Source organism: Miniopterus natalensis, chromosome 9, assembly GCF_054644295.1.
Source record: "Miniopterus natalensis isolate mMinNat1 chromosome 9, mMinNat1.hap1, whole genome shotgun sequence".
NCBI lineage: Eukaryota > Metazoa > Chordata > Mammalia > Chiroptera > Miniopteridae > Miniopterus > Miniopterus natalensis.
The window spans coordinates 46,693,398-46,719,730 of NC_142089.1; the positions used below are offsets into that span (position 1 = coordinate 46,693,398).

At 33.3% G+C, this 26,333-nt stretch overlaps 1 protein-coding gene across 1 annotated transcript in view; it reads left to right on the forward strand.

Annotated features, from left to right (window-relative positions):
- The window catches only part of MSH4 (mutS homolog 4), a 52,708-nt gene that overhangs the window by 14,594 nt on the left and 11,781 nt on the right, over positions 1 to 26,333 (forward strand). The window contains exons 7-17 of the mRNA XM_016216766.2: positions 865 to 1,037; positions 3,730 to 3,797; positions 5,924 to 5,998; positions 8,636 to 8,700; positions 10,346 to 10,515; positions 12,408 to 12,544; positions 13,546 to 13,649; positions 14,683 to 14,807; positions 16,536 to 16,736; positions 20,025 to 20,143; positions 21,472 to 21,600. Of these exons, the coding sequence (XP_016072252.2) occupies positions 865 to 1,037; positions 3,730 to 3,797; positions 5,924 to 5,998; positions 8,636 to 8,700; positions 10,346 to 10,515; positions 12,408 to 12,544; positions 13,546 to 13,649; positions 14,683 to 14,807; positions 16,536 to 16,736; positions 20,025 to 20,143; positions 21,472 to 21,600 (1,366 nt within the window). The remainder of the gene's footprint in view (positions 1 to 864; positions 1,038 to 3,729; positions 3,798 to 5,923; positions 5,999 to 8,635; positions 8,701 to 10,345; positions 10,516 to 12,407; positions 12,545 to 13,545; positions 13,650 to 14,682; positions 14,808 to 16,535; positions 16,737 to 20,024; positions 20,144 to 21,471; positions 21,601 to 26,333) is intronic.

The following is a 26,333-nucleotide window of genomic DNA, read 5'->3' on the forward strand; positions in this document are numbered from 1 at the left end:
CAGAATTGAGCACTGTCCTAATGGACAATATCCAAGAGAACACAGAAAGGCAGTTCAATGAGCTCAGGAATAAAAATCAATGAGCAGAAGAAATACTTAACCAAAGAGATTGAAACTATTAGAAAGAACCAACCAGAAATTCTGGAGCTGAAGAACTCAATAAAGGAGATGAGGAATGCAATAGAAAGCACTGAAAGTAGAGCAGACCAGATGGAAGAGAGAGAGAAGCTTAGAAATGACCCAGGAGGAAGAAGAGTGAAAACTAAGAGTAAAAAAATTAAAGAACTGTGTGAGAGCTATCTGACTCCATTAGAAAGAGCAACATAAGGATAATAGGTGTACCTGAATGAGAAGAGAGGCAGAAGGGAACAGAGAGCCTACCCAAAGAAATGCTCATTTTGTTAATGTAAAAGTTTTTCCCCCACTTAAGGATAAATTATTACTATTATTATTATTATTATTTGCTTTTCATCACAGGAAAAATTATATCCTTATTATATCAATTAATGTTGATATCTTCCTATCATTAATGAAATGTCATGGGTTAGGACATTTTATATTAGTCTGAATATGGTAAATGAACTATGAAAAAATTGTTAAGTGTAAGAAGGTACTGTAGATTCTTATTAATCAAAGTATGGTTCATTTACTGACAGCATACTTGGGAGCTTATTCGAAATGTAGATTCTCAGGTCTCATCCCAGATCTATTGAATTAGAATACACATGTGATTTGTATGCATGTTAAAGTTTGAGAATCACTACTGTAGATTATAGGAGTATTTAATTATGAAGTTAAATCGACATTTTCTAGAATTTTTCTTCTGTATACTTAATGAAAATTTTCAAACTTGTGTTTTCAAAGGAATAATCACACTCTCTTTGGTGTTCTAAATTACACTAAGACTCCTGGAGGGGGTAGAAGACTTCGTTCTAACATATTAGAACCTTTAGTTGATATTGAAACCATTAACATGAGATTAGATTGTGTTCAAGAACTACTTCAAGATGAGGAACTCTTCTTTGGACTTCAGTCAGGTAAATGAATATCCTCTAATTATATAAATACAAATTATTAGAAAAATACATTGTCTTCTTATAAGGACACCAGTCAGATTAAGGCCCATCCTAATGACTTTATCGTAACTTGATTACATCTGCCAAGATCCAATTTCCAAATAAGGCAACATTCACAGGTACCGGGATTTAGGACTTCAAAATACCTTATTGGGGGGATGCAATCCAATCCATAACATGAGGTAAGAGAATTGTCCTTAGTACCTGACTGTTTGTTCACTGGCATGGCAATGTTCTTCCTAAACCTCTAGGTGGCAAGACAATTTATGTGCATTGTTCCTAGTCTAGTTTCTGGTTTTTAGGAGCATGGTCTGTCTTTTATGCCCCCATTTTCCAGCCATCCTTCCTGGTGTTCTGGTAGTATGAACTGAAGTGGCACATGAAAATCTGGAAGGCATTTATATCCTGAACAATTTTTCCTCCGTCCAATTCCAAATATACTTTAATTTGTATAGTTCCTTCAAAATTCTGGCATTATTTTGACTGTGACCATACATTTCCAATGTTGTTGAATATATTCACTTTTTCTATATATTCTAACGTATTTAGTGAAACTTTGGGAAAGGTACAAGAAAGCCATTTTTAACTGGTAACCCTTTTCTTTTTCACAGCAACATCTTGTTGGCCTACCTATACCTGGCATTCTGTATAATACATAAGTGCCAGGAATATTCAGTCATTTAATCATGTAATATTAGTCAAGCTTCAGTCATTTCTATGTTTTTTATATCTTGACAGTTTATAATTTATCGTAACATGTAAAAAGTAGGGGAGCATGAACATAGAGCAGGGTGGGAGAGTAATTTTTACAGTTTATTAAAATATGAGAATGTGAACCTCATTAAAAAAAACCCAGTACCTATTTTATTGTAGGTATTTTATAGGTATTAGGGATAAAAAGATAAGGAAGATTAAGTTACAAGTTTCTGTTCTCAAGGATCTTATATTCATGTTAGGGAAACAGACCTCCAAATATATGATGCAGTGTGGTAAATGAAATAATAATTGAGTATTTTATGGGAACACAGAAGAAGGAACTGGAATAAAGATAGAATCCAGGTGGGATTCAGAGACAATATTTCAGCTTTGTCTTAAGGGAATGAGTAGGACTCTGATGACAGGAGGATCCTAGAACTGATACTCAAGACAAAGGAAACATGCCTGTATAAGGTTTGTTGATGCGCATAGGGGTAACAAAAATATTTTCTAGGTGTGGTAGCTGAGATAAAGATCTGGTATAAGTCCTAGTGGCTGTGACCTGGAACAGTCATTAATTTCTAGGGTGCACTTGTTTTTCTGGGAAGTTGGGAAAGGTAGAGTTAACATTAGCTTCTGCAGTTATGCTTACATGGATATAAAAGAGCTTGCTGTATTTAAGGTATGGCCAATATTTGTTTGTGACTTGAAGCAGTGGGAATTGCAGGAAATGAGCTCTGGGCCTAGCTTATGAAGGGCCTTTATATAATGCTAAGAAATTGGGATTTTATCATGCAGGACATAGGGAGCTGACAGTTCTAAACTGAAAGAATAATATGATCAAATATTTATTTTAGAAACATTATTCTGGTTGTTATGATAGATTTGGGGAAAGCAAGAAGGAAGAGACTGAAAAAGAGAAAGGCCAGTCTAAGTGAGGGCATTAAGAGTCTAGTGGAATCACATGTAAAATGTCATAATAGTATTATGTCAGATTGAACAGTATAAAAGTAGTATAAGTATACTGAGCCCATTTACTCTAATTTTTAAAAACAGTTTCAACATCATTAATTTAACATCAAAGTGGTAAATTAGAAAAGGGCACAGTGTTAGAAGTAGGAAAACTGAAAATTATCAGAAGACTTGACAGTTAGAACAGGAAGCAAGTCACATAAAATTTTTTTTAAAGGATAACAGGTTGAGACCACTTTGTAAAGTATCAATAAGTCTACACAAAAGCTTTGAGGTCATATATTACAATGATGATGGTAACCACGAGTCATTAAGAAATAGTTACTGTAGTTTACTGTATTTTAAGTATGAAGAGGTGAGTGCATTCTTAAAAGAACTGTATGTTAAACAGTTAAGGGAAAAACAACAATGTGGGGATATTTAAAAGGAATAGATTATAATTATCTATAAACTTTTATAGAATACTTTAAGCTGGAAAATTAGTTGAGGAGAACAAAATAACAGTTTTGAGCTCTGGTATGTGCGGGGTATTTACACATATTACCTCACTTAATCCTCACAGCAACCCTAGGAGGTAGATGTCATTATTCACATTTAAAAGATGAGAAGTTAGGTTACATAGTCTGGGAGGTTACATAGTTAGTGGTTTAACTATGCTTTTAAACTAATATTTTTAAGTATCAGGAAGAAAAGTTAGAGATCAAAAAAGTTGGAAGGAAATTATGATAAGCATCATCTAAAAGCCAGAGAAGTAGAGTTTCAAGAAGGAAGGGGTGATCAGTCTCAAATTTGGGAGACAGATTGTGAGTAATCACAATTAAGAAATGACCATTAGAATTTATTGTTTTATTCCTGGCACATATAAGATAAATAAAGACAAAGCAAGTACTATTTGCAGGTAAAACTATTTTATTATTTTAGGATATTTTACAGTCTATATTTTAAGCTGTAACAAAGTTCAAATGCTCATATTTTTTTGTTTCAGTTATATCAAGATTTCTTGATACAGAACAGCTTCTTTCTGTTTTAGTCCAAATTCCAAAACAAGACACGGTATGTTTATATATACATTATATGTTATATTACTATACATTGTGATATAACTTGTCTTAATGTAGTGTAACAATTGGAAAATATTGAAATGTTTTGGAAAAATGCTTCATTATTAATATTTAGATTTTTTTTATGCCTTTTAACGCAAAAACTTCTGAATAAACCAAGTGTTCTCTGAAAATCTCCATTATGGAATTGCTTGCCTAAGATGAGTTATTTTATTTCCCCTTAAGAATATTGACTTTAGAAAATGCAATTTCCTGATCATAAATATTTACTGAGAATAATGCTTAAAAGTTTTTATTTGAATTAACACAAACGTCTTTTCTTTCTATACAGTATTTATGACCATACTATTTAATGTATTGTATTAAGAAAGTTTGTGTTTTTCATTACAAATATCCAAATTCTTTCTTTAATATTTGAAAATGTCAATATTAAACAAATTTTTTCAAGTTTTATCCAAGTTTTTTTGCTTCATTTTGAATATCTTTAATTTTTCTCAGTTGGTTTCAGACCGCCATATAACAATATCTATAGTACATGGCTCCTTTTTTTATTTATTCAACAAGTGGTTTTTGTGCAAGAGGACTATAAGAAATAAGTCACTAAGCCAAAGTAATTAATGATCCAGCATGAGATTTAGGTTAAAAAAAAAAGCAGTTACAGCATATATTATCAAAAACTAGAAGAAGTGATCTGATATTCACACTACTTGCAAACTACCAAGTTAGCCTAACACAGTCAAATACTCATGTATTATTGGATCTATTTCTAGAGTCTATTCTGTTTCATTGGTATCTGTCTGTTCTTGTGCTGATACCACAGTTTCTTAGTTACACTAACTATTATAAATTGATATTTGTTAAATTTAGTTCTTTTACCTTGTTCTTATATAAGGGTATTTTGCCTATTTTTGGAAGATATTCTCCTTTGGTAATAGTGATGATAGTTGTCTTCTGTTTGGTGAATTTTATTTATTTTTAATCTTCTAGTTAGTTTCAGAGATCCATTATAAGAGAGCATGAGATAACTTGTTTTAGGGCTACAAGCCTACATTTTGGTATTTCTTCTAAATTGACCCACATGGTCACAGAATAGTTCAGATACAGTGTGTGCAATAGGGATAAAGGTCAGAAGGTTTCAAAAAGAAACAGTGCCATATCAATTACTATTATACCTTAATAGTAATATTCTAAAAGTTTTTGTAAGTACTGATAAATTAGTCCATCCACAAGAACATTCTCATTTCCCCAGGTTTAATACCACTGCTCGACTTTAAAGATAGTACTATAAGTTAATTTATAAAAAGTTTATTTATAAAACTTAGAATGCTTATGTTGCTTTATTCTGAAAAACTGTAATTAATTTGGACCACTGGAATTGTAAAAATTGTTTTATTTAAACAAACAGTAACCAGTGGGGGAAATTAGTGTTCTGTAATTATCCGGGATGTTTGGATTCAGCTTTTCAGATATCATCTATCCACACATACTCTTTGTACCTTTTTCATTTAATCCTAGCCTCTTACTGCTGCTCAGAATTGAACTGTGTCTCCTATCACTATTATGGGTTGTAGTGGACCAAGGAGCTTAAATAGAAATGAAAATTGGATTTAATGAGATGAACTCTTTTCTTTTTTCTTTTCTTTTTATCCTCACCTGAGGATATTTTTTTCCATTGCTTTTCAGAATTGCTTTTCAGAGAGTGGAAGGGAGAGAGAAAGAGAAAGAGAGAGAGGGAGAGGGAAACAGAGAGAGAGACACATGAACTGGCTGCCTCCCTCACATACCCTGAGCGGGGCTGGGGATCGAGCCTGCCAACAAGGTACGTGACTGGAATCGAACCTGTGACCCTTCAGTCCAAGGGCTGATCTGTAACCACTGAGCCATACTGGTTAGGGTGTGGAGGTGAACTCTTTTCATTGTCAGACTTTTGGAGACTAGTGCACTAGTCTTAGTATGATGGGTCAGTAATTTCTAAACATTGTTTAGGCTGGCAGGCATCCTGGCTAAGCTGATATATAAAAGGTGAATGAAATGCGAAAAGTGTAGAATGTTTTAGAGGAAAACCCATTTTTGTATTAAATATTTATGGTATCTACATTTGGATTTTTATGTTAATAGGTTAATGCAGCTGAATCAAAGATAACAAATTTAATATACCTAAAACATACCTTGGAACTTGTGGATCCTTTAAAGGTAATTTATATGTGTCTATATTGTACAAAACATGTTTAGACATCAGTATTTTTAAACGTTTTGTTTTGAAAAATTTCAAACTTAGTGAAAGTTGTAATAATAGTATAATTAATTCCCATATTCTTTCTCTTTGCATGCACAACACACACACACACACATATTATGCTTACTATTATTGTTCTTACTGAACTATCTGAGAATAAGATGTAATACATAAATACTAAAGTGTCTGTCTCCTAAGAACAAAGATACTCTTTTACATAAACACATATGATTATAAAATTCAGGATATGCAGCATTAATAGACTACTGTTATATAATGTATAGCCCATATTCAAAATTTCCAATTTTCCTAATAATGTTCTTTATGGATTCCCCCCTGCCCCCTGCTATAGGGTTTAGTCCAGGATCATGCATTGTATTTAATATCATATTTTTTTGTACTCGTTTAAACTAAAAATTTTCTCCACATTTCTTTGTCGGTTATGATACTGATATTTTGAAGGGAAAGGGTCAGTTGTTTTATAGGATATTCTTCAATTTGTGTATTTATTCATGGTTAAATTCAGCTTATGCATTTTTGGCAGTAATACTCTGTAAAAATGTTGTATCTTTTTTAATCCTCACCTGAGGATATTTTTTCCATTGCTTTTCACAGAGAGTAGAGGGGGGAGGGGAGGGAGAGAGAGGGACAGGGAAAGGGAGAGGGAGAGAGAGAGAAAGAGAGAGAGAGGGAGAGAGAGAGAGAGAAACAAACATTAATGTGAGAAAGACACATCTGTTGGTTGCCTCTGGCAGGCACCCCAGCTGGGGCCGGGGATTCGAGCCTGTAATCGAGGTACATGCCCTTGGCTGGGGTCAAACCCGGGATCCTTCAGTCAGTGGGCCAACACTCTAACCACTGAGCCAAACTGACTAGGGTAAAAAAATAGTATCTTTCTCATGATGTCATTTCCCTATGCTTGGTGACATTAACTTTGATCAGTTTTTTCTTTTCAGAGTTATAAGTAATGTATGGAGAGATACTTTGGGACTGTGTAAAAAATATTCTGTTTCTCATCAGATTTTCACTCATTGATTTTAGTATTTATTGCAACTCTTACCTGAAGTAATTGTTACTTTTATGGTCACAAAATGGCAATGTTCTCATCAATTTTAAAATACTATCCTGTGCAAAAGATTTTTAAAATTAAAATGACAAAAGAACTGCTTTTTTTTAAAAGAAAAAATAATGATAAATGTGGAAGTATTTTTATAGAGTTCATTCAGATAAATATATATAATAAAAGCATTTTGGTAAAAGATATCAAAAGTATTGTCATCTTTCTTAGAATGAAAGAGGTATAATAATAAGACTTCTCCCAAAATTGATGGAGTTAGTGAAACAAATTTCAAATTTTGATATGTCAAAGGCAAAGTAAAAGCCAAAGAAATATAGGAAAAATTTATAGCAAATAGACAAAATACTAATTTCTGCATCATAAAACTTGTGTAATTTTTAAAGAAAATACTAGAATAACAGTAGAAATAAGGAAAATGACCCCCAAATGGAAATCAAAGTACAACTTAATGCTAATGAGAGAACAGTGAGAACAGTGAGACATAGCTGGTAGGAATACAAGTTGTACATATTGTAGAGGAAAATTTTGAAACATGTGACTTTTGATCCTATAATACTACTTCTAGAAATCTGTCCAAAAGAACTCTTAAGAAATGTTGACCAAGATTTATACCCAGTGATGGTGATTGCAGCATTGTTTATATTATAAATTATAATTAACATAGAACTCCAATAACAAGGGGAAGAGACTCTTTGCTTCCCACAGGGTAGAATACATATTAGGAATTATTTCAAATTTTTCTATAATTTTTTTTTAATGCTTATGATATAATATTAAGTGGGGGAGAAAAGGAACATGCAATGATAATTTATTTTTTATTTAAAGAAGTGACAGGAAATGTACCATAATATTTAGATTATTTGTCTTTGGAAGGGTGGTAGAAGTATGAGTGATTAAAGTGTTTTTCCTTATGCTTTCCTGAAATGTTTAGTTTTTATCAGTGTATAAATATTATTTTGTATTCATAAGCAAAAAATATTATTGCTATTGCCTCATAGTAAACTAAAATATCAGTTTATGTTCTCTCCTCCTGTTTTCTGTTTATTCAAATAATGACCACTTATAGTTTCCATTAGGCAAAATAAAATCCCTACTTTTACTATATAAAATGGAGAAATTGCTCTATTTTTGAATATAAGAGCACTTTTTTAGTTTAATGGAAATTTAGCACAAAATTTGGAAATATATGTAAAGTACTCCAGATGTACAATGATAGCTGTTTAAGTACCTACTTCTAATAAGTAGTTGGATGTTAACAACTAGTTGGGAGACCAGAAAAATAAAAGCCATAATAATGAATCAGTGGAGGCCACTTATTGGCCTTGTGCTCTTTATATGGAAAGATACCATCTGTTCTCACCTGCATACCTAAAATGTATTTTATGAGTATATATATGAGAAGATGAAGCAAGAAAGCACTTGGTAAGCTTTAAAGTACTGAACAAATGTAAAATGCTATGTGTGAATAATGACATAGTTTATTATCCTTAACTATTTTTATTTTATTCTTTAATAGATTGCTCTGAAGAACTGTAACACACCTTTATTAAGAGCTTACTATGGTTCCTTGGAAGATAAGAGGTCTTTGTCACTCATCTGTTAATAAAATATCAGGATTCTCCCTTTCTTCCTGATTGTAACTGATTTTAAGGACTCCAGTTATATTCTGCAAAACAATTACTTGAGCTTTGGTTAAGAGAACCTTTAAACTATTCATCAAACTATTCATCAAAATTCTAACTATACATTTTATCTTGTAAATACCAATAAATAGAGTAACAGCATATATATATGTGTGTGTGTATATATGTGTGTATATACATATATACATACACACACACACACATATGATCCTCACCTAAGGATATTTTTTCCATTGATTTTCAGATAGAATGGAAGGGAGAGAGAGAGACACACACACACACACACACACACACACACACACACACATTAATGTGAGAGAGACACATTGATTGGTTGCCTGGTTGCCTCCAGTTCCTGCCCTGATAGGCCAGGGATTGAGCCTGTAACTGAGGTACATTCCGTTGTCCGAAATCGAATCTGAGACCCTTCAGTCTGAGGGCCGATGCTCTAACCACTGAGCAAAACTGGCTAGAGCAGCGTAACAGCATATTGAGTATTTGTGTTAATAGACAATTAGAATAGCATTAAAAAATCATATGCAGCCTGGCCGGGTGTGGCTCAGCAGTTGAGCATCAACCTAGAATCCAGGAGATCGGGGTTCGATTCCCAGTCAGGGCATATGCCCAGGTTGCGGGCTGCAGCCGATCAATGGTGCTCTCATCATTGATGTTTCTATCTCTCTCTCCCTCTCCCTCTCTCTGAAATCAGTAAAGATATATTTTTTTAAAAAATCATACGAAATATCTTTTTTTATCCATTCTCTCTGGAAAGACTTGCAAATATGAAAATATTTTTTCTATCTTGTTGAAGCATGAAGGGCCTAATATAACCAAAAAATAGTAGACATCAATACTGAATAAGATCTAAATACAGTTAATATTACTTGTAGCAGTAGCACCTTGGTTCTTGACCAAAAAGACTTGTGATACTTAAGAACTCCTATTCCATTGATTTAAGGTTCAGATCTTATGTAAGGCTACCAATTGAGGTTTATAATAAAACTGAATTAATTACAAATAAAATATAGAACAGAATAAAACAAAAGGTTAGAGAAATAGGTGTTACCAGACTTCTGGTTTACATGAGCACTGTACTTAATCACTTTTATGTTGTCTTGTAGTACTACGTTTAGTCTCCCTTGCCCCGTATGCAAGGACCATATGTTAATCCTCCTTTGAATCTTTGCACCTAACACAGTGGTTAATACATGGTATAAGTAAATGTTTATTGAGTCAATGAGCATGAAGCCAGCATTTTTATAATAGTTGTTCTGGGATATATTTTATATTCATGGGCACAGTCAGTATGTATTATTTGGGAGATCTGTTTACTAGCAGTTGTAGAATTGTTCTTGGTGGCCTCATATTGTTTTAAGAGTCTAGTCCAACAAAGTAATTTAAAATTGACATAGTCGCAGTTCTAACTCATGTAAATTTAAATATATATATATATTGCTTAATTATTTATTTTCAACATAATTTTCAACAGTGATTTAAGAAACTATGTTATTTGCTATTATTAACTGTTACTCAAATTATAAATTATAAGTATTTGGCTTATTAACCATAATGTTCTTTTTTAGGTTTGGAATCATACTTGAAAAGATTAAAACAGTAATTAATGATGATGTAAGATACATGAAAGGATGCCTGAACATGAGGACTCAGAAGTGCTATGCAGTGAGGTCTAACATAAATGAATTTCTCGACATAGCTAGAAGAACATATACAGAGATTGTAGATGACATAGCAGGTAATTTAATAACTTGAGCATATTTTTTTGTTTTCTATAAATAAAACAAACTTCTTAGATATGCTATGCTTTTTTGCTTGTGATAACCTGCCATGCATATTTTAAATTTATTTTTTGTTATTAAAACAGGTAAAGTTAACAAATATTATCATTTAAGGAACATTTTTTTATATAAAATAAAGATTACAAAGTGTTATGTCTATTTTTTCTCCAAAGTTAAATATAGAAGTACCTGTATACAACATTATGTAGAAACTACATAAAAAATGCAGGCTATCAGTACTAAAGGGTTTCAGTGGAGGAAGAGATCCCATTTTTGTCTAGAAGAGGGGGCATTTGAGCCAGTACAATAATTTAACAAATACAGGGGTGGGTAAAAGTCTGTTTACAGTTGTGAGTACACAAAACACAGAGTTTATTCTTGTATTATTTATTAATTATTGCATTATTTCCTATATGAACAACTGTAAACCTACTTTCGCCCACCTCTGTATTTACTGAGCTAGTAAATGTAGACACTGTTCTGGGGACTGGGAATACATAGTGAACAAGACAAAGTCCGTCTTCATGGAGCTTATATTGTAGTAGAGGAGACAGACAAAAAAAATTAAAAAATATACACACACATACACATGGGTGTATGTGTGTGTATATATAATTATATATATCAATATTGATATTTATCAATGACATATATCTGATTATATCTTAAAATCTTACATCAATATAAGATACAAAGAAAAATATAGCAGGTTAGAGCGGCCAGAGAGTAACTGGTTGTGGAAGCATAGAGGATGGGACTGTTTTTAGTAGACAGAATAGCCAGAAGGAATTCCACCCACTAGCACTGTACAAACTGAAGCACAAAGCATGAGTAAACCTCAAGGGTTCGTGAGGAAATTTGTTAAAATTGAACAGGGCATTCTCTTACAGAACTAGTAAGAGATACGGTCAGCAATGTAGACTGGAGACCAGAATTTAGTCTTTAAAGGCCAGGAGTTTGGATTTTTCCCCAAGGAGAATGAAGAGACACTCAGATGCTCTGTGGAGCAAAATTGATCAAGAAGATTCTGTATATTGAATGAATTTGAGTGGAGCAGTGGAGACAAGGAGACCATTTTAAACTATTACAAGTTAAAGCATTATTTAGGTTGAGAGCTATGTGTATGGGGAGGAGAAAAATGCAAAGATTGAAGAAAGAATTGATGAGAGTTAATGAGTAGATGTGGGCATGGCAAAGGGAAATGTAGCCATTGGTGCTGAGATTTCTTGCCTGAGAATGATGGTACCACTGATAAAAGAAAGAAAATTGTTGGAGCACCTGCTTTGGAATAAAGATGTTAGTTTTCTTAAGTATTGTTTAAACCATTAATGGTTATCATGTTAAAAATATAAACTCAGAACTTTGTAGTGAGTTTGAAGTTTATAGAGAGATTTGGATTTCTTTTTGAATTTTATTTGATGAATCACCAATTTTCATTTCGGAATATTTTGTAAACTGTTTTGTAGAGGAATTTCTTATTGTGAATTAATGATTATAATAATTTATATGTTCTCTTTCTTTTGAAAAAAATAGAATGAATAACGAGCCAAAAACTAACATTCCTAATGCAGAGAGTATAAAATAGTCTTGGTTTTATTTTTTTATTTTAATTTTTACAATTTTTTTACCTTCAAAATACTAATCAAAATGACTAGCTTTGCTGTACAATTTTTTAAAAAGAATACTTAACTAGATATTTTAGATGTTAAAAATCTTTAGGGTTTAAAAGTATAACAAGACCTATTTGTATATAAAATAAGAAGAAAAAAGGAATGTGATATTTTTAAACAGAAAAGATAATTTCTCATTAAAATTTCTTTGTTTTGTTTTTCTTTTTTCTGGTCACTAGGGATGATATCGCAGCTAGGAGAAAAATACAGTCTTCCTTTAAGGGCAAGCTTTAGCTCTGCTAGAGGATTTTTCATCCAGATGACTATAGATTGCACAGCCCTACCCAATGATCAGCTTCCTTCAGAGTTTATTAAGGTACACTCTAGAGTTTGGTTAGGAAACTATTGTTCTGATTTTTCAGGATTACATTTACATATTTTCAGGCACTCCTTGAGTTTTACATGCCAAATTTCTGAATGTCCTGTGTATTGCTGCTTCTCTAACCTACCCACCTAGCAGCTGTACAATCTAACAGTGATTTAGAAGATTTTTTTTTTTTTAGAGAAATACCAAACAGTGCTTCCCACAGTTTTGGGAGCTTGGTATGGGTAAAAAAGGAGAATGGAGAAAGTCCAAAGGATGTTTTTGATCAAAGAAATTTAGAAAATACTGTACCATCTCATTTTAGGTAGTTCTCTAGTGCACATTTGCCTATTAAAGGTTTAAAAGGACTGAAGTAGAGAAATCTGCTTAACTTATTTTAATCCAATATTGCCAAACTTTTGGACCAGGGAAATATTTTTCCCTGTATACATATTAACTCCTACATAATACACCAGTTTGGGAAAATCTAACCTACTCTAATATTTACTTTCTCTGTTCCCAGGGAGTCACTTTTTACAAAAACAAACCATTTAAATTTCAGGGTTTTAAAATATATACTGTATTACCAAGTAATATGGATGGATGAAGTGAAGAATGGGTTGAGACTTAGTAATGGGGTTAGAGATTGTGTGACGTTCAGTTATGGGGCAAGGCCTAAAACAGTGGTCAGGGATAGAGTGAAGACTACTGATGTGTATCATGTGTATTACTTGTTTATAAGATGTAGTTTTTAAACATTTTTACATGGTCATTTTAAGACCTATAAAAACAGTCATATCAGATGGACTAAGTTAAAAAATTCTGCTTTAATTTTAGATGTGATCTTCCTTTTCTCATTCACAAACATTATTTGGGACTTTCTCTGTGAAACTGTATATGAAAAATTAAAGTGACTAACCTAAATACCTATATTTTTATTGTTTAAGATCTGTATGTTTTAGTTCCTAGGAGTGTACATGTATCTTGACTTTTATTCTTTTATTTCCTAACAGATTTCTAAAGTGAAAAATTCTTATAGCTTTACATCAGCAGATTTAATTAAAATGAATGAAAGATGCCAAGAGTCTTTGAGAGAAATCTATCACATGACTTATATGTAAGAGCATTTGAAATTTTTGCATATTGAATTAAATTGGTTTAATTTGAGGGACTATAATAAACTTCGTTAATTGACTTTTTGTCTGATTGCATAATAAATGTTAGCAAAGAAAGAACATTTCCTGTACAAACAATTAAAACTATCATTGTGATTGGGATCAGTGAATCTCAGAGAAACTTTTGGGCAAATCTAATTGGCCAGATAATCCCCATTACTACTGATACTTCCACCATAATGTAGAACTTGGCACATCCTGGGTTTATTTTGGGTTTCATTTAGTTTACTCTCTTCTTATGGTATGTAAGCCCTTCAACTTCTCATGCTTTACTCCTTGGACAGCAACATCACAGTAATGCCAGTCTCTTGCTGTTCATGAAACAGTTGCAATACAGCTAGAAATAAGGAATAGGACATTTAGAATTGGTGAGCGGAGATGATGAAGAGAAATGTTGGGCTTTCAAAACAATTTCAGGGTTTAGACCACAAAAATTATATGATGCAGTACGTTTAGAGAACATATTTTTCCTTGTAAGGGAAAACCTTTTATGTACAATTATGATAACTCTGCTACATAAAAGCTTAAATAATTATGTTGTTATGTATGAGAGAGAATATATGGGTGAGAGGAAATACATGATAGCTTTTGTGGTGAATTTAACATAAGCAAAATCATAAAATTAGCAGATGGGATCTGTTGAAGTATAGTGAAGACTTAACCTATATATAAAAATATTTTTATTAATAAAAGTTTATTTCATTAAGATTTAATAAAAAGCAACCATGAATTTCAAAAACGTGCTGCTAACACACAGAAGATGGCTTATTTGCTACTAAGTAGCTGTGACCTTGAGTATGAGCCTCAATTTCCTCCTGTCTACAAAGTGACAGTAGAACAATAGACTCTCTGTAGTGTACAACTCAAATGTGAATGTTATTTTATTTCAGGCAATGCATTTAATATTGTTTTACAGTTAGATTGTATGGCCCTCTTTAAAAAGCATTACTTATCTTCCCAAACGTGTTCTTTCAGGATAGTGTGCAAACTGCTTAGTGAAATTTATGAACATATTCACTGTTTATATAAACTGGCAGACACTGTGTCAATGCTGGATATGCTACTGTCATTTGCTCATGCCTGTACTCTTTCTGACTATGGTAAGTTACTTTCCTTGGAATAAGTATGTTGCATACTAAAATTTGTTTTCCATTCAAGCAATTTTATATAACAATTATGAATATTTCGAATTTTTTATCTGAAATGTAGTCTCTTGCCTCTGGTTCTAAACTTACTTAAAATAGAAAAAGTGAAATTGCCCTTAAAATTTCTTTTAAAAGTCAGAAAATTATTTACTGAGAAATTGACAAATCAGAAAAAAACCCAAAAATCTGCAAGAAATTTTAAAGGTTCCCAAATAAGGAAGACTACAGAGCTGTTTCCTTGGTGAAAATTACAATGATCTAAATTTATAAAGTTTCAATCTGAAGACTCATTAGAAAAGCAGTGTGACTAATACTAATAGACACGAGAGAAATGAACCTCCAGAGTGAGCATTTTCTAAACTAGCTTCTTAGATCTGAGCATCCTAGAATCAAGGATTACATAACTTTATATATTTTATAATAATATATTATTTATAAGAATAAAGATAAAGAAACTTTAAATATATATAAAAAGAATTATATAATTTATTTTTGTACAGTCCTTAAATATAAGTGTTAAGCAATTTTCTAATATTAAATGAATAATTCAAATTATCCCCTTGAAATTTCTTATTTAACTTATCAATAATAACCATACTCTAGTACACAAATTTGCAGAACTAGTATGTGATAATTAAGGTTAAATAATTATGAACTTAATAACATTAAAATGTCTTCCTATAATCAGCAGTAACATTTCCAAAATATTATGCTAATTTTTTTGTAATGAGAATGACTATAAATATTTTTAAATATTTCTAAATTTTTATGTAAATGTTAACTTTTTAAATTAGTATTTTATAGGCCCAAACTTTTCAATCTTTTGTATTTCCTTTTGGATCAAGGACTTACCTCAGGGATCAGCTAATCTTAATAGTAGTTTTCTTAACTATTAAGATACTTGATGATGCTTCATTTTAATTTGAGAGGGACCATCTTGAATAATGAATTTTTGGTGTTAAAAATATTTCAAAGTAATTAAAAATATTTTTTCTAACCAACTTCACTTTTATAATGAATGCTTTCAAGTTTATCCATGTGTTTCATCTAGAGTAATGCAACATTTTATATTCCTTCCGCCTTCCTTCCTTCTCCCTTTACCTCAAAAATATCCATAGAGACCTGATCATTATTTGTTTCTATAAATTAACTACCTTTTGTGTGTGTTTTCTGTAGCCTCTGAGATTTCATTTTAGATAAAATTTTATAAGGGTTTGGACATAAAATTATTTTTATATTTAGTTTCACTCTATGTTTATACCTCATTTGAAAAGCTAAGTATGCCAGATTTGAAATAATGCTTAAGGTGGGGATTAAGTAATGTGCAATTTTGTAGTACCAGTGATTGATTGTTATTTTAAAATTAGTATCAATGGCTAGTTGATTCTTCTTAATACAGATAAATCTGAAAATGTTATGAACTTTTTTGGAGCCTAGGACGACAGGGAACAAAATCCAAGAGTTCCCTGGAAGTGAATTAAAATGATGGTGTTTAGAGTGTGTCAGTTATAATTTAGAGGGATATATATAATTATGTTATTTGGGATAAAATAATACCTTAATGTTATTGTTCAAAATTGACCCCAGTAAAATCACCAAGGTGTCACAGTGTACACACACCTCAAAATCTTTAAGTATAAATATAGACTAATCTTTCAAAAATCATTCTATTTTTTTCTTTAGTTCGGCCAGAGTTTACTGATACTTTAGCAATCAAACAGGGATGGCATCCCATTCTTGAAAGAATATCTGTGGAAAAACCTGTTGCTAACAATACCTATATTACGGAGGGGAGTAATTTTTTGATCATAACTGGACCAAATATGAGTGGAAAATCCACATATTTAAAACAGATTGCACTTTGTCAGATTATGGCCCAGATTGGTAAGTTGTGGCCTACTTTATAGTTATCAGTTCTGCTTCCCATTTAAAATGTTTTGTGCCTGATATTTTAGATCCTGGTATCTGATTAACCCAAGAACAGTTTGCGGTAGATTTTCTTACCTAAAAATTTATATAGTAGTTTCTAGTATGTAGACCATAACTTTTAGGATTTGGTATTTATTAAGCTTTATCTAGTTTTAGATTGGATTATAATAAAAATTTTGTGGAATATAACAGACGTAGAGACTTCCTTACTATAACTGTTAATGTTGAATCAATTATTACTAAATTGAATAATTTAATTATCAAAAACAAAACTTTGTTGTGAGAAAATGTGAAATAAGTAGGATAAGCTGCTGCCTTTAATAACCCATATAAGATTTTTCCGAAGTTATAACATTGGTCAGATAAGCATTTCCCTTATTTAATTTAAGGGGATACCAATAACTTGTCCACAGCAATTGATACATTACACACATGTGCACACACATGCATATAAATGGCTGTCACTGACCCAACATTGTTGCATATTTCTTGGTGTAGAGGCACAAATTCTTGTCTCTGAAAACTGGGTTTCCTTGACACAGTATGAATCAGAGATTAGAGGATTGGTCCTAATGCTGTGGTTCTCAACCATGGGTGATTTGGTTCCCCTCTCCCCCTGTTATTAGGCAATATTTGAAGACATTTTTGGTGTCACAACTGAAGGGACTGTAGAGTGCAGGGATGCTGCTAAACATCCTGCAATGCACAGGACAGCTTCCCTTCCCCTTCCGCCTCCACAAACACAAGAAAGATTTACCCAGCCGAAGTTGTTAGTAAGTGCTGTGTTTGAGAAATCCTGGTCTAAAGTAATGATTGTAAGGGAAATACAACAATGATAACATTAATGGTACACTGCTGATTTACCCTTACTACTGAGAAAGAAAATTGGAGATGAATGAATGAATGATAAATATTTTATTGAGTTTATAGTTTTATTGGAATTAAAAGAACATCTTAGCTAATTTCCCTCTCCTTATAAGAATACAGATTCATATGTAACATAATCCTACTTGTGTTTGAATAGTTATGAGGAGCTGTGTCCTTTAAAAAACAAGCTATCCAATTATTGACAGCACTAATTGTGAGAGCATTCATTATATTGAATTGAAATTTGACTTACTCTAACTTCTACTCCTAATTCTTATCTTCTGTGCATCACAGAATAATCTAGTCTGCCCTAATAATAGCCCTTCACATATTTGAAGAAAATTATTATACTTCTCTTTTCACTGTCTATCTTAAACCTCTGAAATATCTAAAAGTTTATATAATATCTCATATGATCCCATCATAAAGGAAACAGTAGGATTTGAAATGCATGGAAGTTGCCGTAGCCGGTTTGGTTCAGTGGTTAGAGAGTCGACTGGTGGACTGAAGGGTCCCAGGTTCGGTTGCAGGCTCAGCCCTGATTGGGGCTCATGCTGGAGGCAACCAATCAATCAATCAATCAATCAATCAATCAATCAATCAATATCTCTCTCTCTCTCTCTGTCCCTCCCCCCCCTTCCCCTTCCCTCTCTCTCCTCCTCCCTCTCTCCCTCTCTCTCTTTCCCTTCCACTCTCTCTGAAAAGCAATGGAAAATATATCCTCAGGTGAGGATTTAAAAAACAAAAACATAGAAGTTAAGAACATAGGCTTTGGAACTACAGTTAGTTTTTCAAGTTACTAGTTATGTGATCTTAGGCAAATTATTTAACCTCCTTAGTTTTCCTGTCTGTAAATGAAAATTCTAATAGTACCTACTTCTGAGAATAGTTGTAAAGATTGAAATAATGTATATAAAATGATTCGGACTCAAGGGAAGAGTATGAGAAAGAAGGAGACTTCTCAGGCAGAGATTAAGAACATGTTCTTAAGCATAGAAGTAAAAAAAAAAAAAAAAAAAAAGTATAATAGTCCCAAGGAACTATAAGGAATCCAGAGGCCTTGTAGTTCCTTTGCTTTGTAGAACAAAGATGGGCTGTGAGAAGTAGCATGGAATAAAACTGGAGAGATGGGCAGGGGTCAGATTGTGAAGGGCCTTAGGAACTTAACTAAGGAGAATGAACTTCATCCAGAAATCTGTAGGGAGCTATTGAAATTTAGGCAAGAGAATGGCATGATCGGATTTGACTTTAGATCACTCTGGTTGATGTATGGTTAGATGCGAGCCAGACCAGAAGCAAAATACCAGCCAGGAGGCTTCTGTAATAATTTAGATAAATGTTAGGAGCCTTTTTGGTGGAGGTAAGAGAGAGGAGAAAACATAAACATATGTCATATATGCTGTATTTTGTACTTGGTACTTTCACATTTATTTTCCCACTTACACCTTCTGATAATCCTATAAATTATATTTAAGAAATCTGTTTTCTGAGGGGCAGTCATCATTACTGTTATTATTATTAGTAGAAGAATCCTGATTTTTGCTTTCTTTTGCTACTCCTCCTTATTTCTCAGAAATAGACCCCATTCTTCATCCTTAACTTTATTTTAAACCCTGGAATAGTCTGGCTGTGTTTTTTTACTCCCATTACTTCACCATTTTGTCTATATTGAGTTCTGTATACTTGATACTTTTCCCATTCAACTTTTTGTATATTTTTATCTTCTTATGACTTCAGAATGCCTTTTATATGCCATTTCATTTAGAGGTAATTGTATTAATCAGATAGACTTGTTTTCAAAAGATGAATATTTTAGATTGGTTAGCTTGATAACTTCTCAGGCAGAAACAGTCTCGTAAATGAAAATTCAACTTTCAAAAAAATTAAATATTTTACTTTCATTCTGATTGTATTTCTGTACATTTCTACTAACAGATATTTTCTAATATATTTTTTCAATAATGATTTTATCTTTTATCAACTTTAGCTTTATAAGCATTTTCCTCAAATTTTTATACTTTGAATGTTCTTTATCATCTAACTATTACTTAAAATTTTTATCACAGTTATAACAAACCTTTCTAATGTACTTGAGTCTATACGATTTTATTTGAACTTCCAAATAACTTTGGACAATAGATAGGGCAAGTATTCTATTTTATATATGAAAAAGACTGGGAGAATTTAAGTGCTGCCCAAGGTTATACAATAAATAACATAGCTAGGGCCATGTTTTCTAACTCCATATCCAGTGATATTTCCACCACATAATCCTTAGATAGGCTAGTAAATAATCTGAGGTGGTGGAAAGTGCAAAATGTTAGTACTAATATTTTACAAAAACATTTCAGTTTACTTTGATCTTATATTCTACAGGATCATATGTTCCAGCAGAATATTCTTCCTTTAGAATTGCTGAACAGATTTTTACAAGAATCAGTACTGATGATGATATAGAAACAAATTCATCAACTTTTATGAAGGAAATGAAAGAGGTACCCAAACTAAACTTTTCTTATGTTACAAACATTAAATTCTGCCACTAATGGTCGGTCAATCATCATGTAAGAAAGTATTCTTAAACTAAAACATGCAGATGTGCATATACTACCCTACAAGAGCCAGAGGGCAGTCAAAGACAGCTTCCTAATTTCTGTCTTATGTGGAAATGGCAATGAATGTTTTATTGAAAAACAGTTTTAAAGAAAAAGCTAGTGTTCTTTAATGATAAAAATGTACTTTCATGTTTTCTTATGGGATACATGGACGTCTTCTCAGAAAGTGATGACCTGTTCAGGAACATTTTACATAGTATCTATTGTTCCTCTATAAAAGATCACTGTGTTAGAAGTCTTTTAAAAATCATCCTATATTCTGTGCTCTTATAGAATTTTTACTTCCTGTAACAGAGTATTTATCATCACCTATTTCTGATTTGAGCAAATGTCAAGTTGGCTTGAAGGGCTAAAGGAATTCAGTATAGCTGTTGGCCTATCTTTAGTAGGTAGGACTTATTGGATCACTATACAGTTGGCTAATTTTCTGTAGGTAGAATAAAGTTATTGTTTGCCCACAGTATATGATGTTTATATAATTATTTAGTATGTATTGAATATCTATGGGAGAATATAGCAGTATAGTAGGTGATTAAGTTATATTTTTAAATAGTCCTATCTCTCAAGAAGCTTAGACCCATACATAGCAAGGTAAAATGGCCATGAAGGTTACTGTTGTGTGATTACATAATAAAGGTGGAATTCTGTTTCTTGAGAAGGAGATTAATAATCTTCAGTGGAGAAGGAACATCTGTTAAAGTCTTGGTCTTTGTTGGGCATGGATTTAAATTTACTTGTTTAACCAGGAATCTGTGGACTTTGATTGGATGCTTTTTCCGAAAATTTTCTTTCCATATATACAGGCTATGGAGAAGTTACAATAAGTTTGGGATACAGTTCTGAGTATTTTATGAAAAATGATTAGTCATTTATGGAGAAGAAAATGACCATCTTTATGCTTTATTTAAACAGTTAATTCATTGTTTTGCTTATTTCACTGTATCTAAAACATCAATATTTTTAGATGCTGGTTATTTATTCTTTTGTCTGATACACCTATGCTTATGTCTATATACATATCAGCTATTCTATTAGAATTATTAGTCATGAGATTTTTAGAAAGCAGTATGTTAGCTTCTGCTCAGCTGAATTTCTCTATAAAAATATATTTCAGATGAACTAATAAAGAGACTGGATTTTTCCTCATTTTTTTTATGATAGTGACAGCCATTTGGTTATAATGAATAGGATGAAATTATATTTTTCAGATAGCATATATTCTGCATAATGTTAATGACAAATCACTCATATTAATTGATGAACTTGGCAGAGGTACTAATACAGAAGAAGGAATTGGCATTTGTTATGCAGTTTGCGAATATCTGCTGAGCTTAAAGGTATTCTTCTCTATTTGTTTTAAGTATATTAATGTTGAGACCTTTTTAAAAAAAATATTTTAATTGACTTTAGAGATAAGGAGAGGGAGAGAGAGATAGAAACCTCAATGATGAGAGAGTCACTGATCGGCTGCCTCCTGCACTGCACTCCCCCTGCTGGGGATCAATCCCAAAACCCAGGCATGTGTCCTGACCAGAAATTGAACTGACACCTCCTGGATCATAGGAAGATGCTCAACTACACAGGCCAGGCAAGTCCTTTTTTGATGTATCCTATATATATTTTTCATGATTAGATTTTACAGGCATACAAATAGCTCTTTAAACAATTTTAGGTAATAAATACTAGAGCATTTACATTTTTGTTACTTTATTTCTGATGGAAGTGGGAATGGTTGGAAGGATAGTTATAACATAAAGGAAAGGAGGAAATTAAGAAATACAAATAATGTTAGAACTAGTTGCTTGCAAAATATGAAAGCATTTTAATAATTGTCTCCACGTGTAATAACATTGACTATGATGTCACAGCATGAAATGAAACTAGGCATCAGAGGTCACTTTATGAAAAGTGTGTTTTACCTGAGAATTCATTCCTTTAAAGAAAATGTGTTTTTCCCCCACAAATCAATTATATAAAACAAACTATGATTTTTGCTCTATTAAGCTAATTTGTCAAATACGTTTTAGATCATCACTCATATATATTCAGATATGAAAAAAAACTTAAATAAAAATATTTTTTCACATTTAAAGTACCTTAAAATACCCCTAAGATGAGAGTCCATAATGATTTATTATACCTTAATAGACCTTAAATGAAAGTTCATAATGATTTATTATATAGAATGAGAAAAATATTATTTTATACTTAAAGTTATGTGATGAGTCAAAAGTAACATTATTGGGTAACATTAGTCTTTGTAATTCTGAAACTATGTCACTCGATTAGAACTTCTCATATAAGAGAGATGTGTATATTAGTTGTTAGGATTAAAAGTTAATTAGTGTCTGTGATGGCTAATTTTATGTTAACTTGACTGGACAACAGAGTATCCCAGGGACATTTGATCAAAGAATATTCTTGGTGTATCTGTAAGGGTGTTTCTGGATGAGGTTAGTATTTGGATTGGTAGAATGAGTAAAGGAGATTTCACTCTCCAGTGTAGGTGGGCCGCATTCAGTAAGTTTTGAATGGGATCCAGTTGAAGTCCTGAATAGAACAAAAAGTCCTGGGAATAAGAGGTAACTCCATCTGCCTGTCTGCCTTCATTCATTCTGGGATACTGGTTCTTTCCTACCTTCAGACTCAAACAAATATTAGCGCTTTCTGGGTCTTGAGCCTGCCAACATTTGGACTGAAACTACACCATCAGCTCTCCTGAATCTCCAGCTTACTGATCGCAGATCTGGGCACTTGTCAGTCTCCATAATCACATGAGCCAATTTCTTAAAATAAATCTCTCTCTCCCTCTAAACACACACACACATCTATTCTGTTTCTTAGGGAAAACTTGAATAATACAGATTTTGGTATCAAGAGTGGTTCTAAAGGATCATAATTTTAAGGAGGAGCTTTCTGAATTGGTTCTGGGGTTTCTGAAACTGACTCTCTAATATGATTAATTAAGATACTAATGACTCTAGTTCCAGCAGTAAAGAAAGCACTGGTAATCCATAGCACGACCTGGCAATAGAAATATGCAAAATATCACCATTGGATACTCTTAATCAACCACTTATGAGGAGCAAGGAGCTGGGTGACTATATATGATACTTTCAAATATTTTTGGCAAACTAACAAATATGAGATTGGCTAGTTGCTCCTGATGTTACTGGACAAAATGGGGAAAGAAAAGAAGGAGCTTAGGAATTCAAATGCCTGCATAAATCTCTATATAAATGACCTGAAAGCTTCTATATGTGCCCTGAAGGAGTCTCTTACCTCCTGTAGCCACAGGACTGAGATAACTGAAAATCCAACCCAAATCTCATCCTATGACTGGCTGAATTACTATGCAGGTTGAATTCTTAGCCACATGGTAGCAACTCTATTATTAAAGTGAGAACATTGATTAGGAAGAAATGGGATCCTGCAAGTTGAAATGGGGACATGTGGGAAGACCCTGATGAAATTCTGATGAGTCGTTTTTGTCAGAAGAGGCTTCTCTAGCCTCAGTGGGAGTAGCTTCGACACCCCATCTGATGGATTAACAGTGATCCTGAAGAAGCAGTAATGGCCTCCCCTAAGGCAGTTGTCATGTAAAACAGTGTTGATTTTCCTTAGGATCCATTCCTAGCAACCTTCTTTGCTTCTAGACCATAACTAGATGCAGGTCCTAGCAGGCCCCTAAAGGTGAGGTACAAAGTATGGTCCATGAGTTGGTACACTGACTATATGTCAAAAAAACTACTTGACTGTTCTAATTTATGCAGATAGAAATCTGGGGAACGTGTGAAACTGGATATTAAGGATATGGGATAATGATAGAAGGAGCATAAAGTTGGATCAAACGGAATTTATTGATACGGACTCACTCGGCAGAGCTTTTGCATTTAATGTTGCAATGTGGGATGTTTGGTTGGTTGGTTGAAACATGAACCAAAAGGTTGCCCATGGTGAGTTGGAAGTGTTGGACTGCCTTGTTTTAATGTAGAGATCTCGATTTAAGAAATGTCTAAACCTGTAGAGAATTTTTATGAGTTTATTTGAGCCAAACTGACATGTGCTGGGGAGCAAGATCCCAAGTGCTCTGGGGAATAAGTTTTGCAGTTTCTTTTATGCATTTGAAATTAAGGGGGGAACATAAAGAAGATTACATGGAGGTGGGGAAAAAAGCAAGGTGGAGATTGGATTACAAGATAGTTAAAATTATGTAGTTTCTTGAGAGTTAATACCCCCTTCTAGGGGTATTACTTCTGATATTTCAAAGGTATGTTAACCTAGATGCACAAGAACAATAGACAGGGCTGGCTTAAAATCTTTCATGAAAGAAGTTATAGTCCTGGGGCAAAACTACTCACCAGGACTTGCCCAGTTAGGAATTTATGATCAGATGCCCTGTGAGGTTACTTTCCATAGATCACCCCCCCCCTTTTTTTTTTTCATTCACAGAGGAAGGGATTCAAAAGCTTAGGGAAATTGGGATGTTATTGTGGATTTATCATTTAAGACCCACTTACCCGCCCTGGACAGGTCCAAAAAACATAACTTTCACCATGACTTTGAGAAAAAAAATTGTGAGGAGAGCCCAGGCATCCTTGAAGAGCTCTGTTATTGCTTTTCTCTGTACGCCAGACCTTGCAGTGGAAAGTGCAGTCACTGAATTTGGAACCCTAAATACAAGGAAGTAACTGGATCTCAGTGTGGTAAGATCCAATTGATGACACTCAACCACCAAAGGCAAAGTTGGTGAGGCTACCAAAACAGCAGAGCCAAAGCAGCAATCAGAATAGTCTGAACTTCAGACCTGTGGCATTGGCTAGTTGATCATGGTGTCTCTAGAAGTGAAATAGATAGGAAGCTTATTAAATTCTTACTTGTACTGTATAAGCACAAAAGTTTTAGGTCAAGTGAACAAAAGTCTGTCTTGAATCATAAAAACAGAGAGTCATAGCCCCTCAAGCATTTCTAGACTTGAGCCAGTTTATAGACCTAGAACCTCTTAAATGAAGGGGAAGCCAGATCCCCTTGAGGAAGGATTCTGGTACACTGCCAAAAATTTATTCTCTTAATCGTTCTCCCAGCCTTTTCTAAAGGGACTTATGCCATTTTACCAGGATAACTGAATTGGGGGAAAGGAAATAATCAGACATTTTGAGGACTATTGGCCACTGGATCTAAACTGACTATAATTCCAGGAGACCCAAAACTCACTGTGGTCTACCAGTTAGTAGGGGCTTATTGAAGTCAGGTGATAAATGGAGTTTTTAGCTCAGGTCTCTCTCACACTGGGCCCAGTGGATTCCCAGCTTGTCCTGTGGGAAGAAGTGCAGAGGTGAAAGATGCAAAGGTGGTGATTCCCTGCACATCTCCATTCCAGTCACGTATTTGGTCTGTGCAGAAGACAGATGGATCTTGAAGAATGACAGTGGATTATTGTCACCTTAACTGTGTGGTGGCTGTAATTGCAGCTGCTGTATCAGATGAGGTTTCATTGCTTGAGCAAATTAAAACATCCCCTGATACCTTGTATGCAGCTAATTGGTCTAGCCAGTGCTTTTTTTCTTTATACCTGTCAATCAAGACCACCAGAAGCAGATTGCTTTTAGCTGGCAATATCAGCAATACATCTCCAACTTCATGGGTATATCAACTCTAACTCTATGTCATAATTTAGTTTGCAAGGACCTTGATCACTTAACCTGCCACAACATACTAAACTGGTCCATTAATTGATAACATTATGGTGACTGGATCTAGTAAGCAAGAAGTAGCAAGTACTCTAGATTTATTGGTAAGACACCTGTGTGTTAGATGGGGGAAATAAATGTGACAAAAGTACAGGGGCCTTTTATCTCAGTGAAATTTCTAGAATCCAGTCATATAGACATGTTAAGATATCCCCATGTTGAAGTGAAGCATAAGTTTTTACATTCAGACCCTCCAGCTGTAAAAGAGACAATTGTCCTTTGAATTTTAGAGGCAACGTAGTCCTTATTTGGATGTGTTACTCTGGCTCATTCACCAGGTGACCTGAAAACTGTTAGTTTTGAGTAGGGCCCAAAACAAA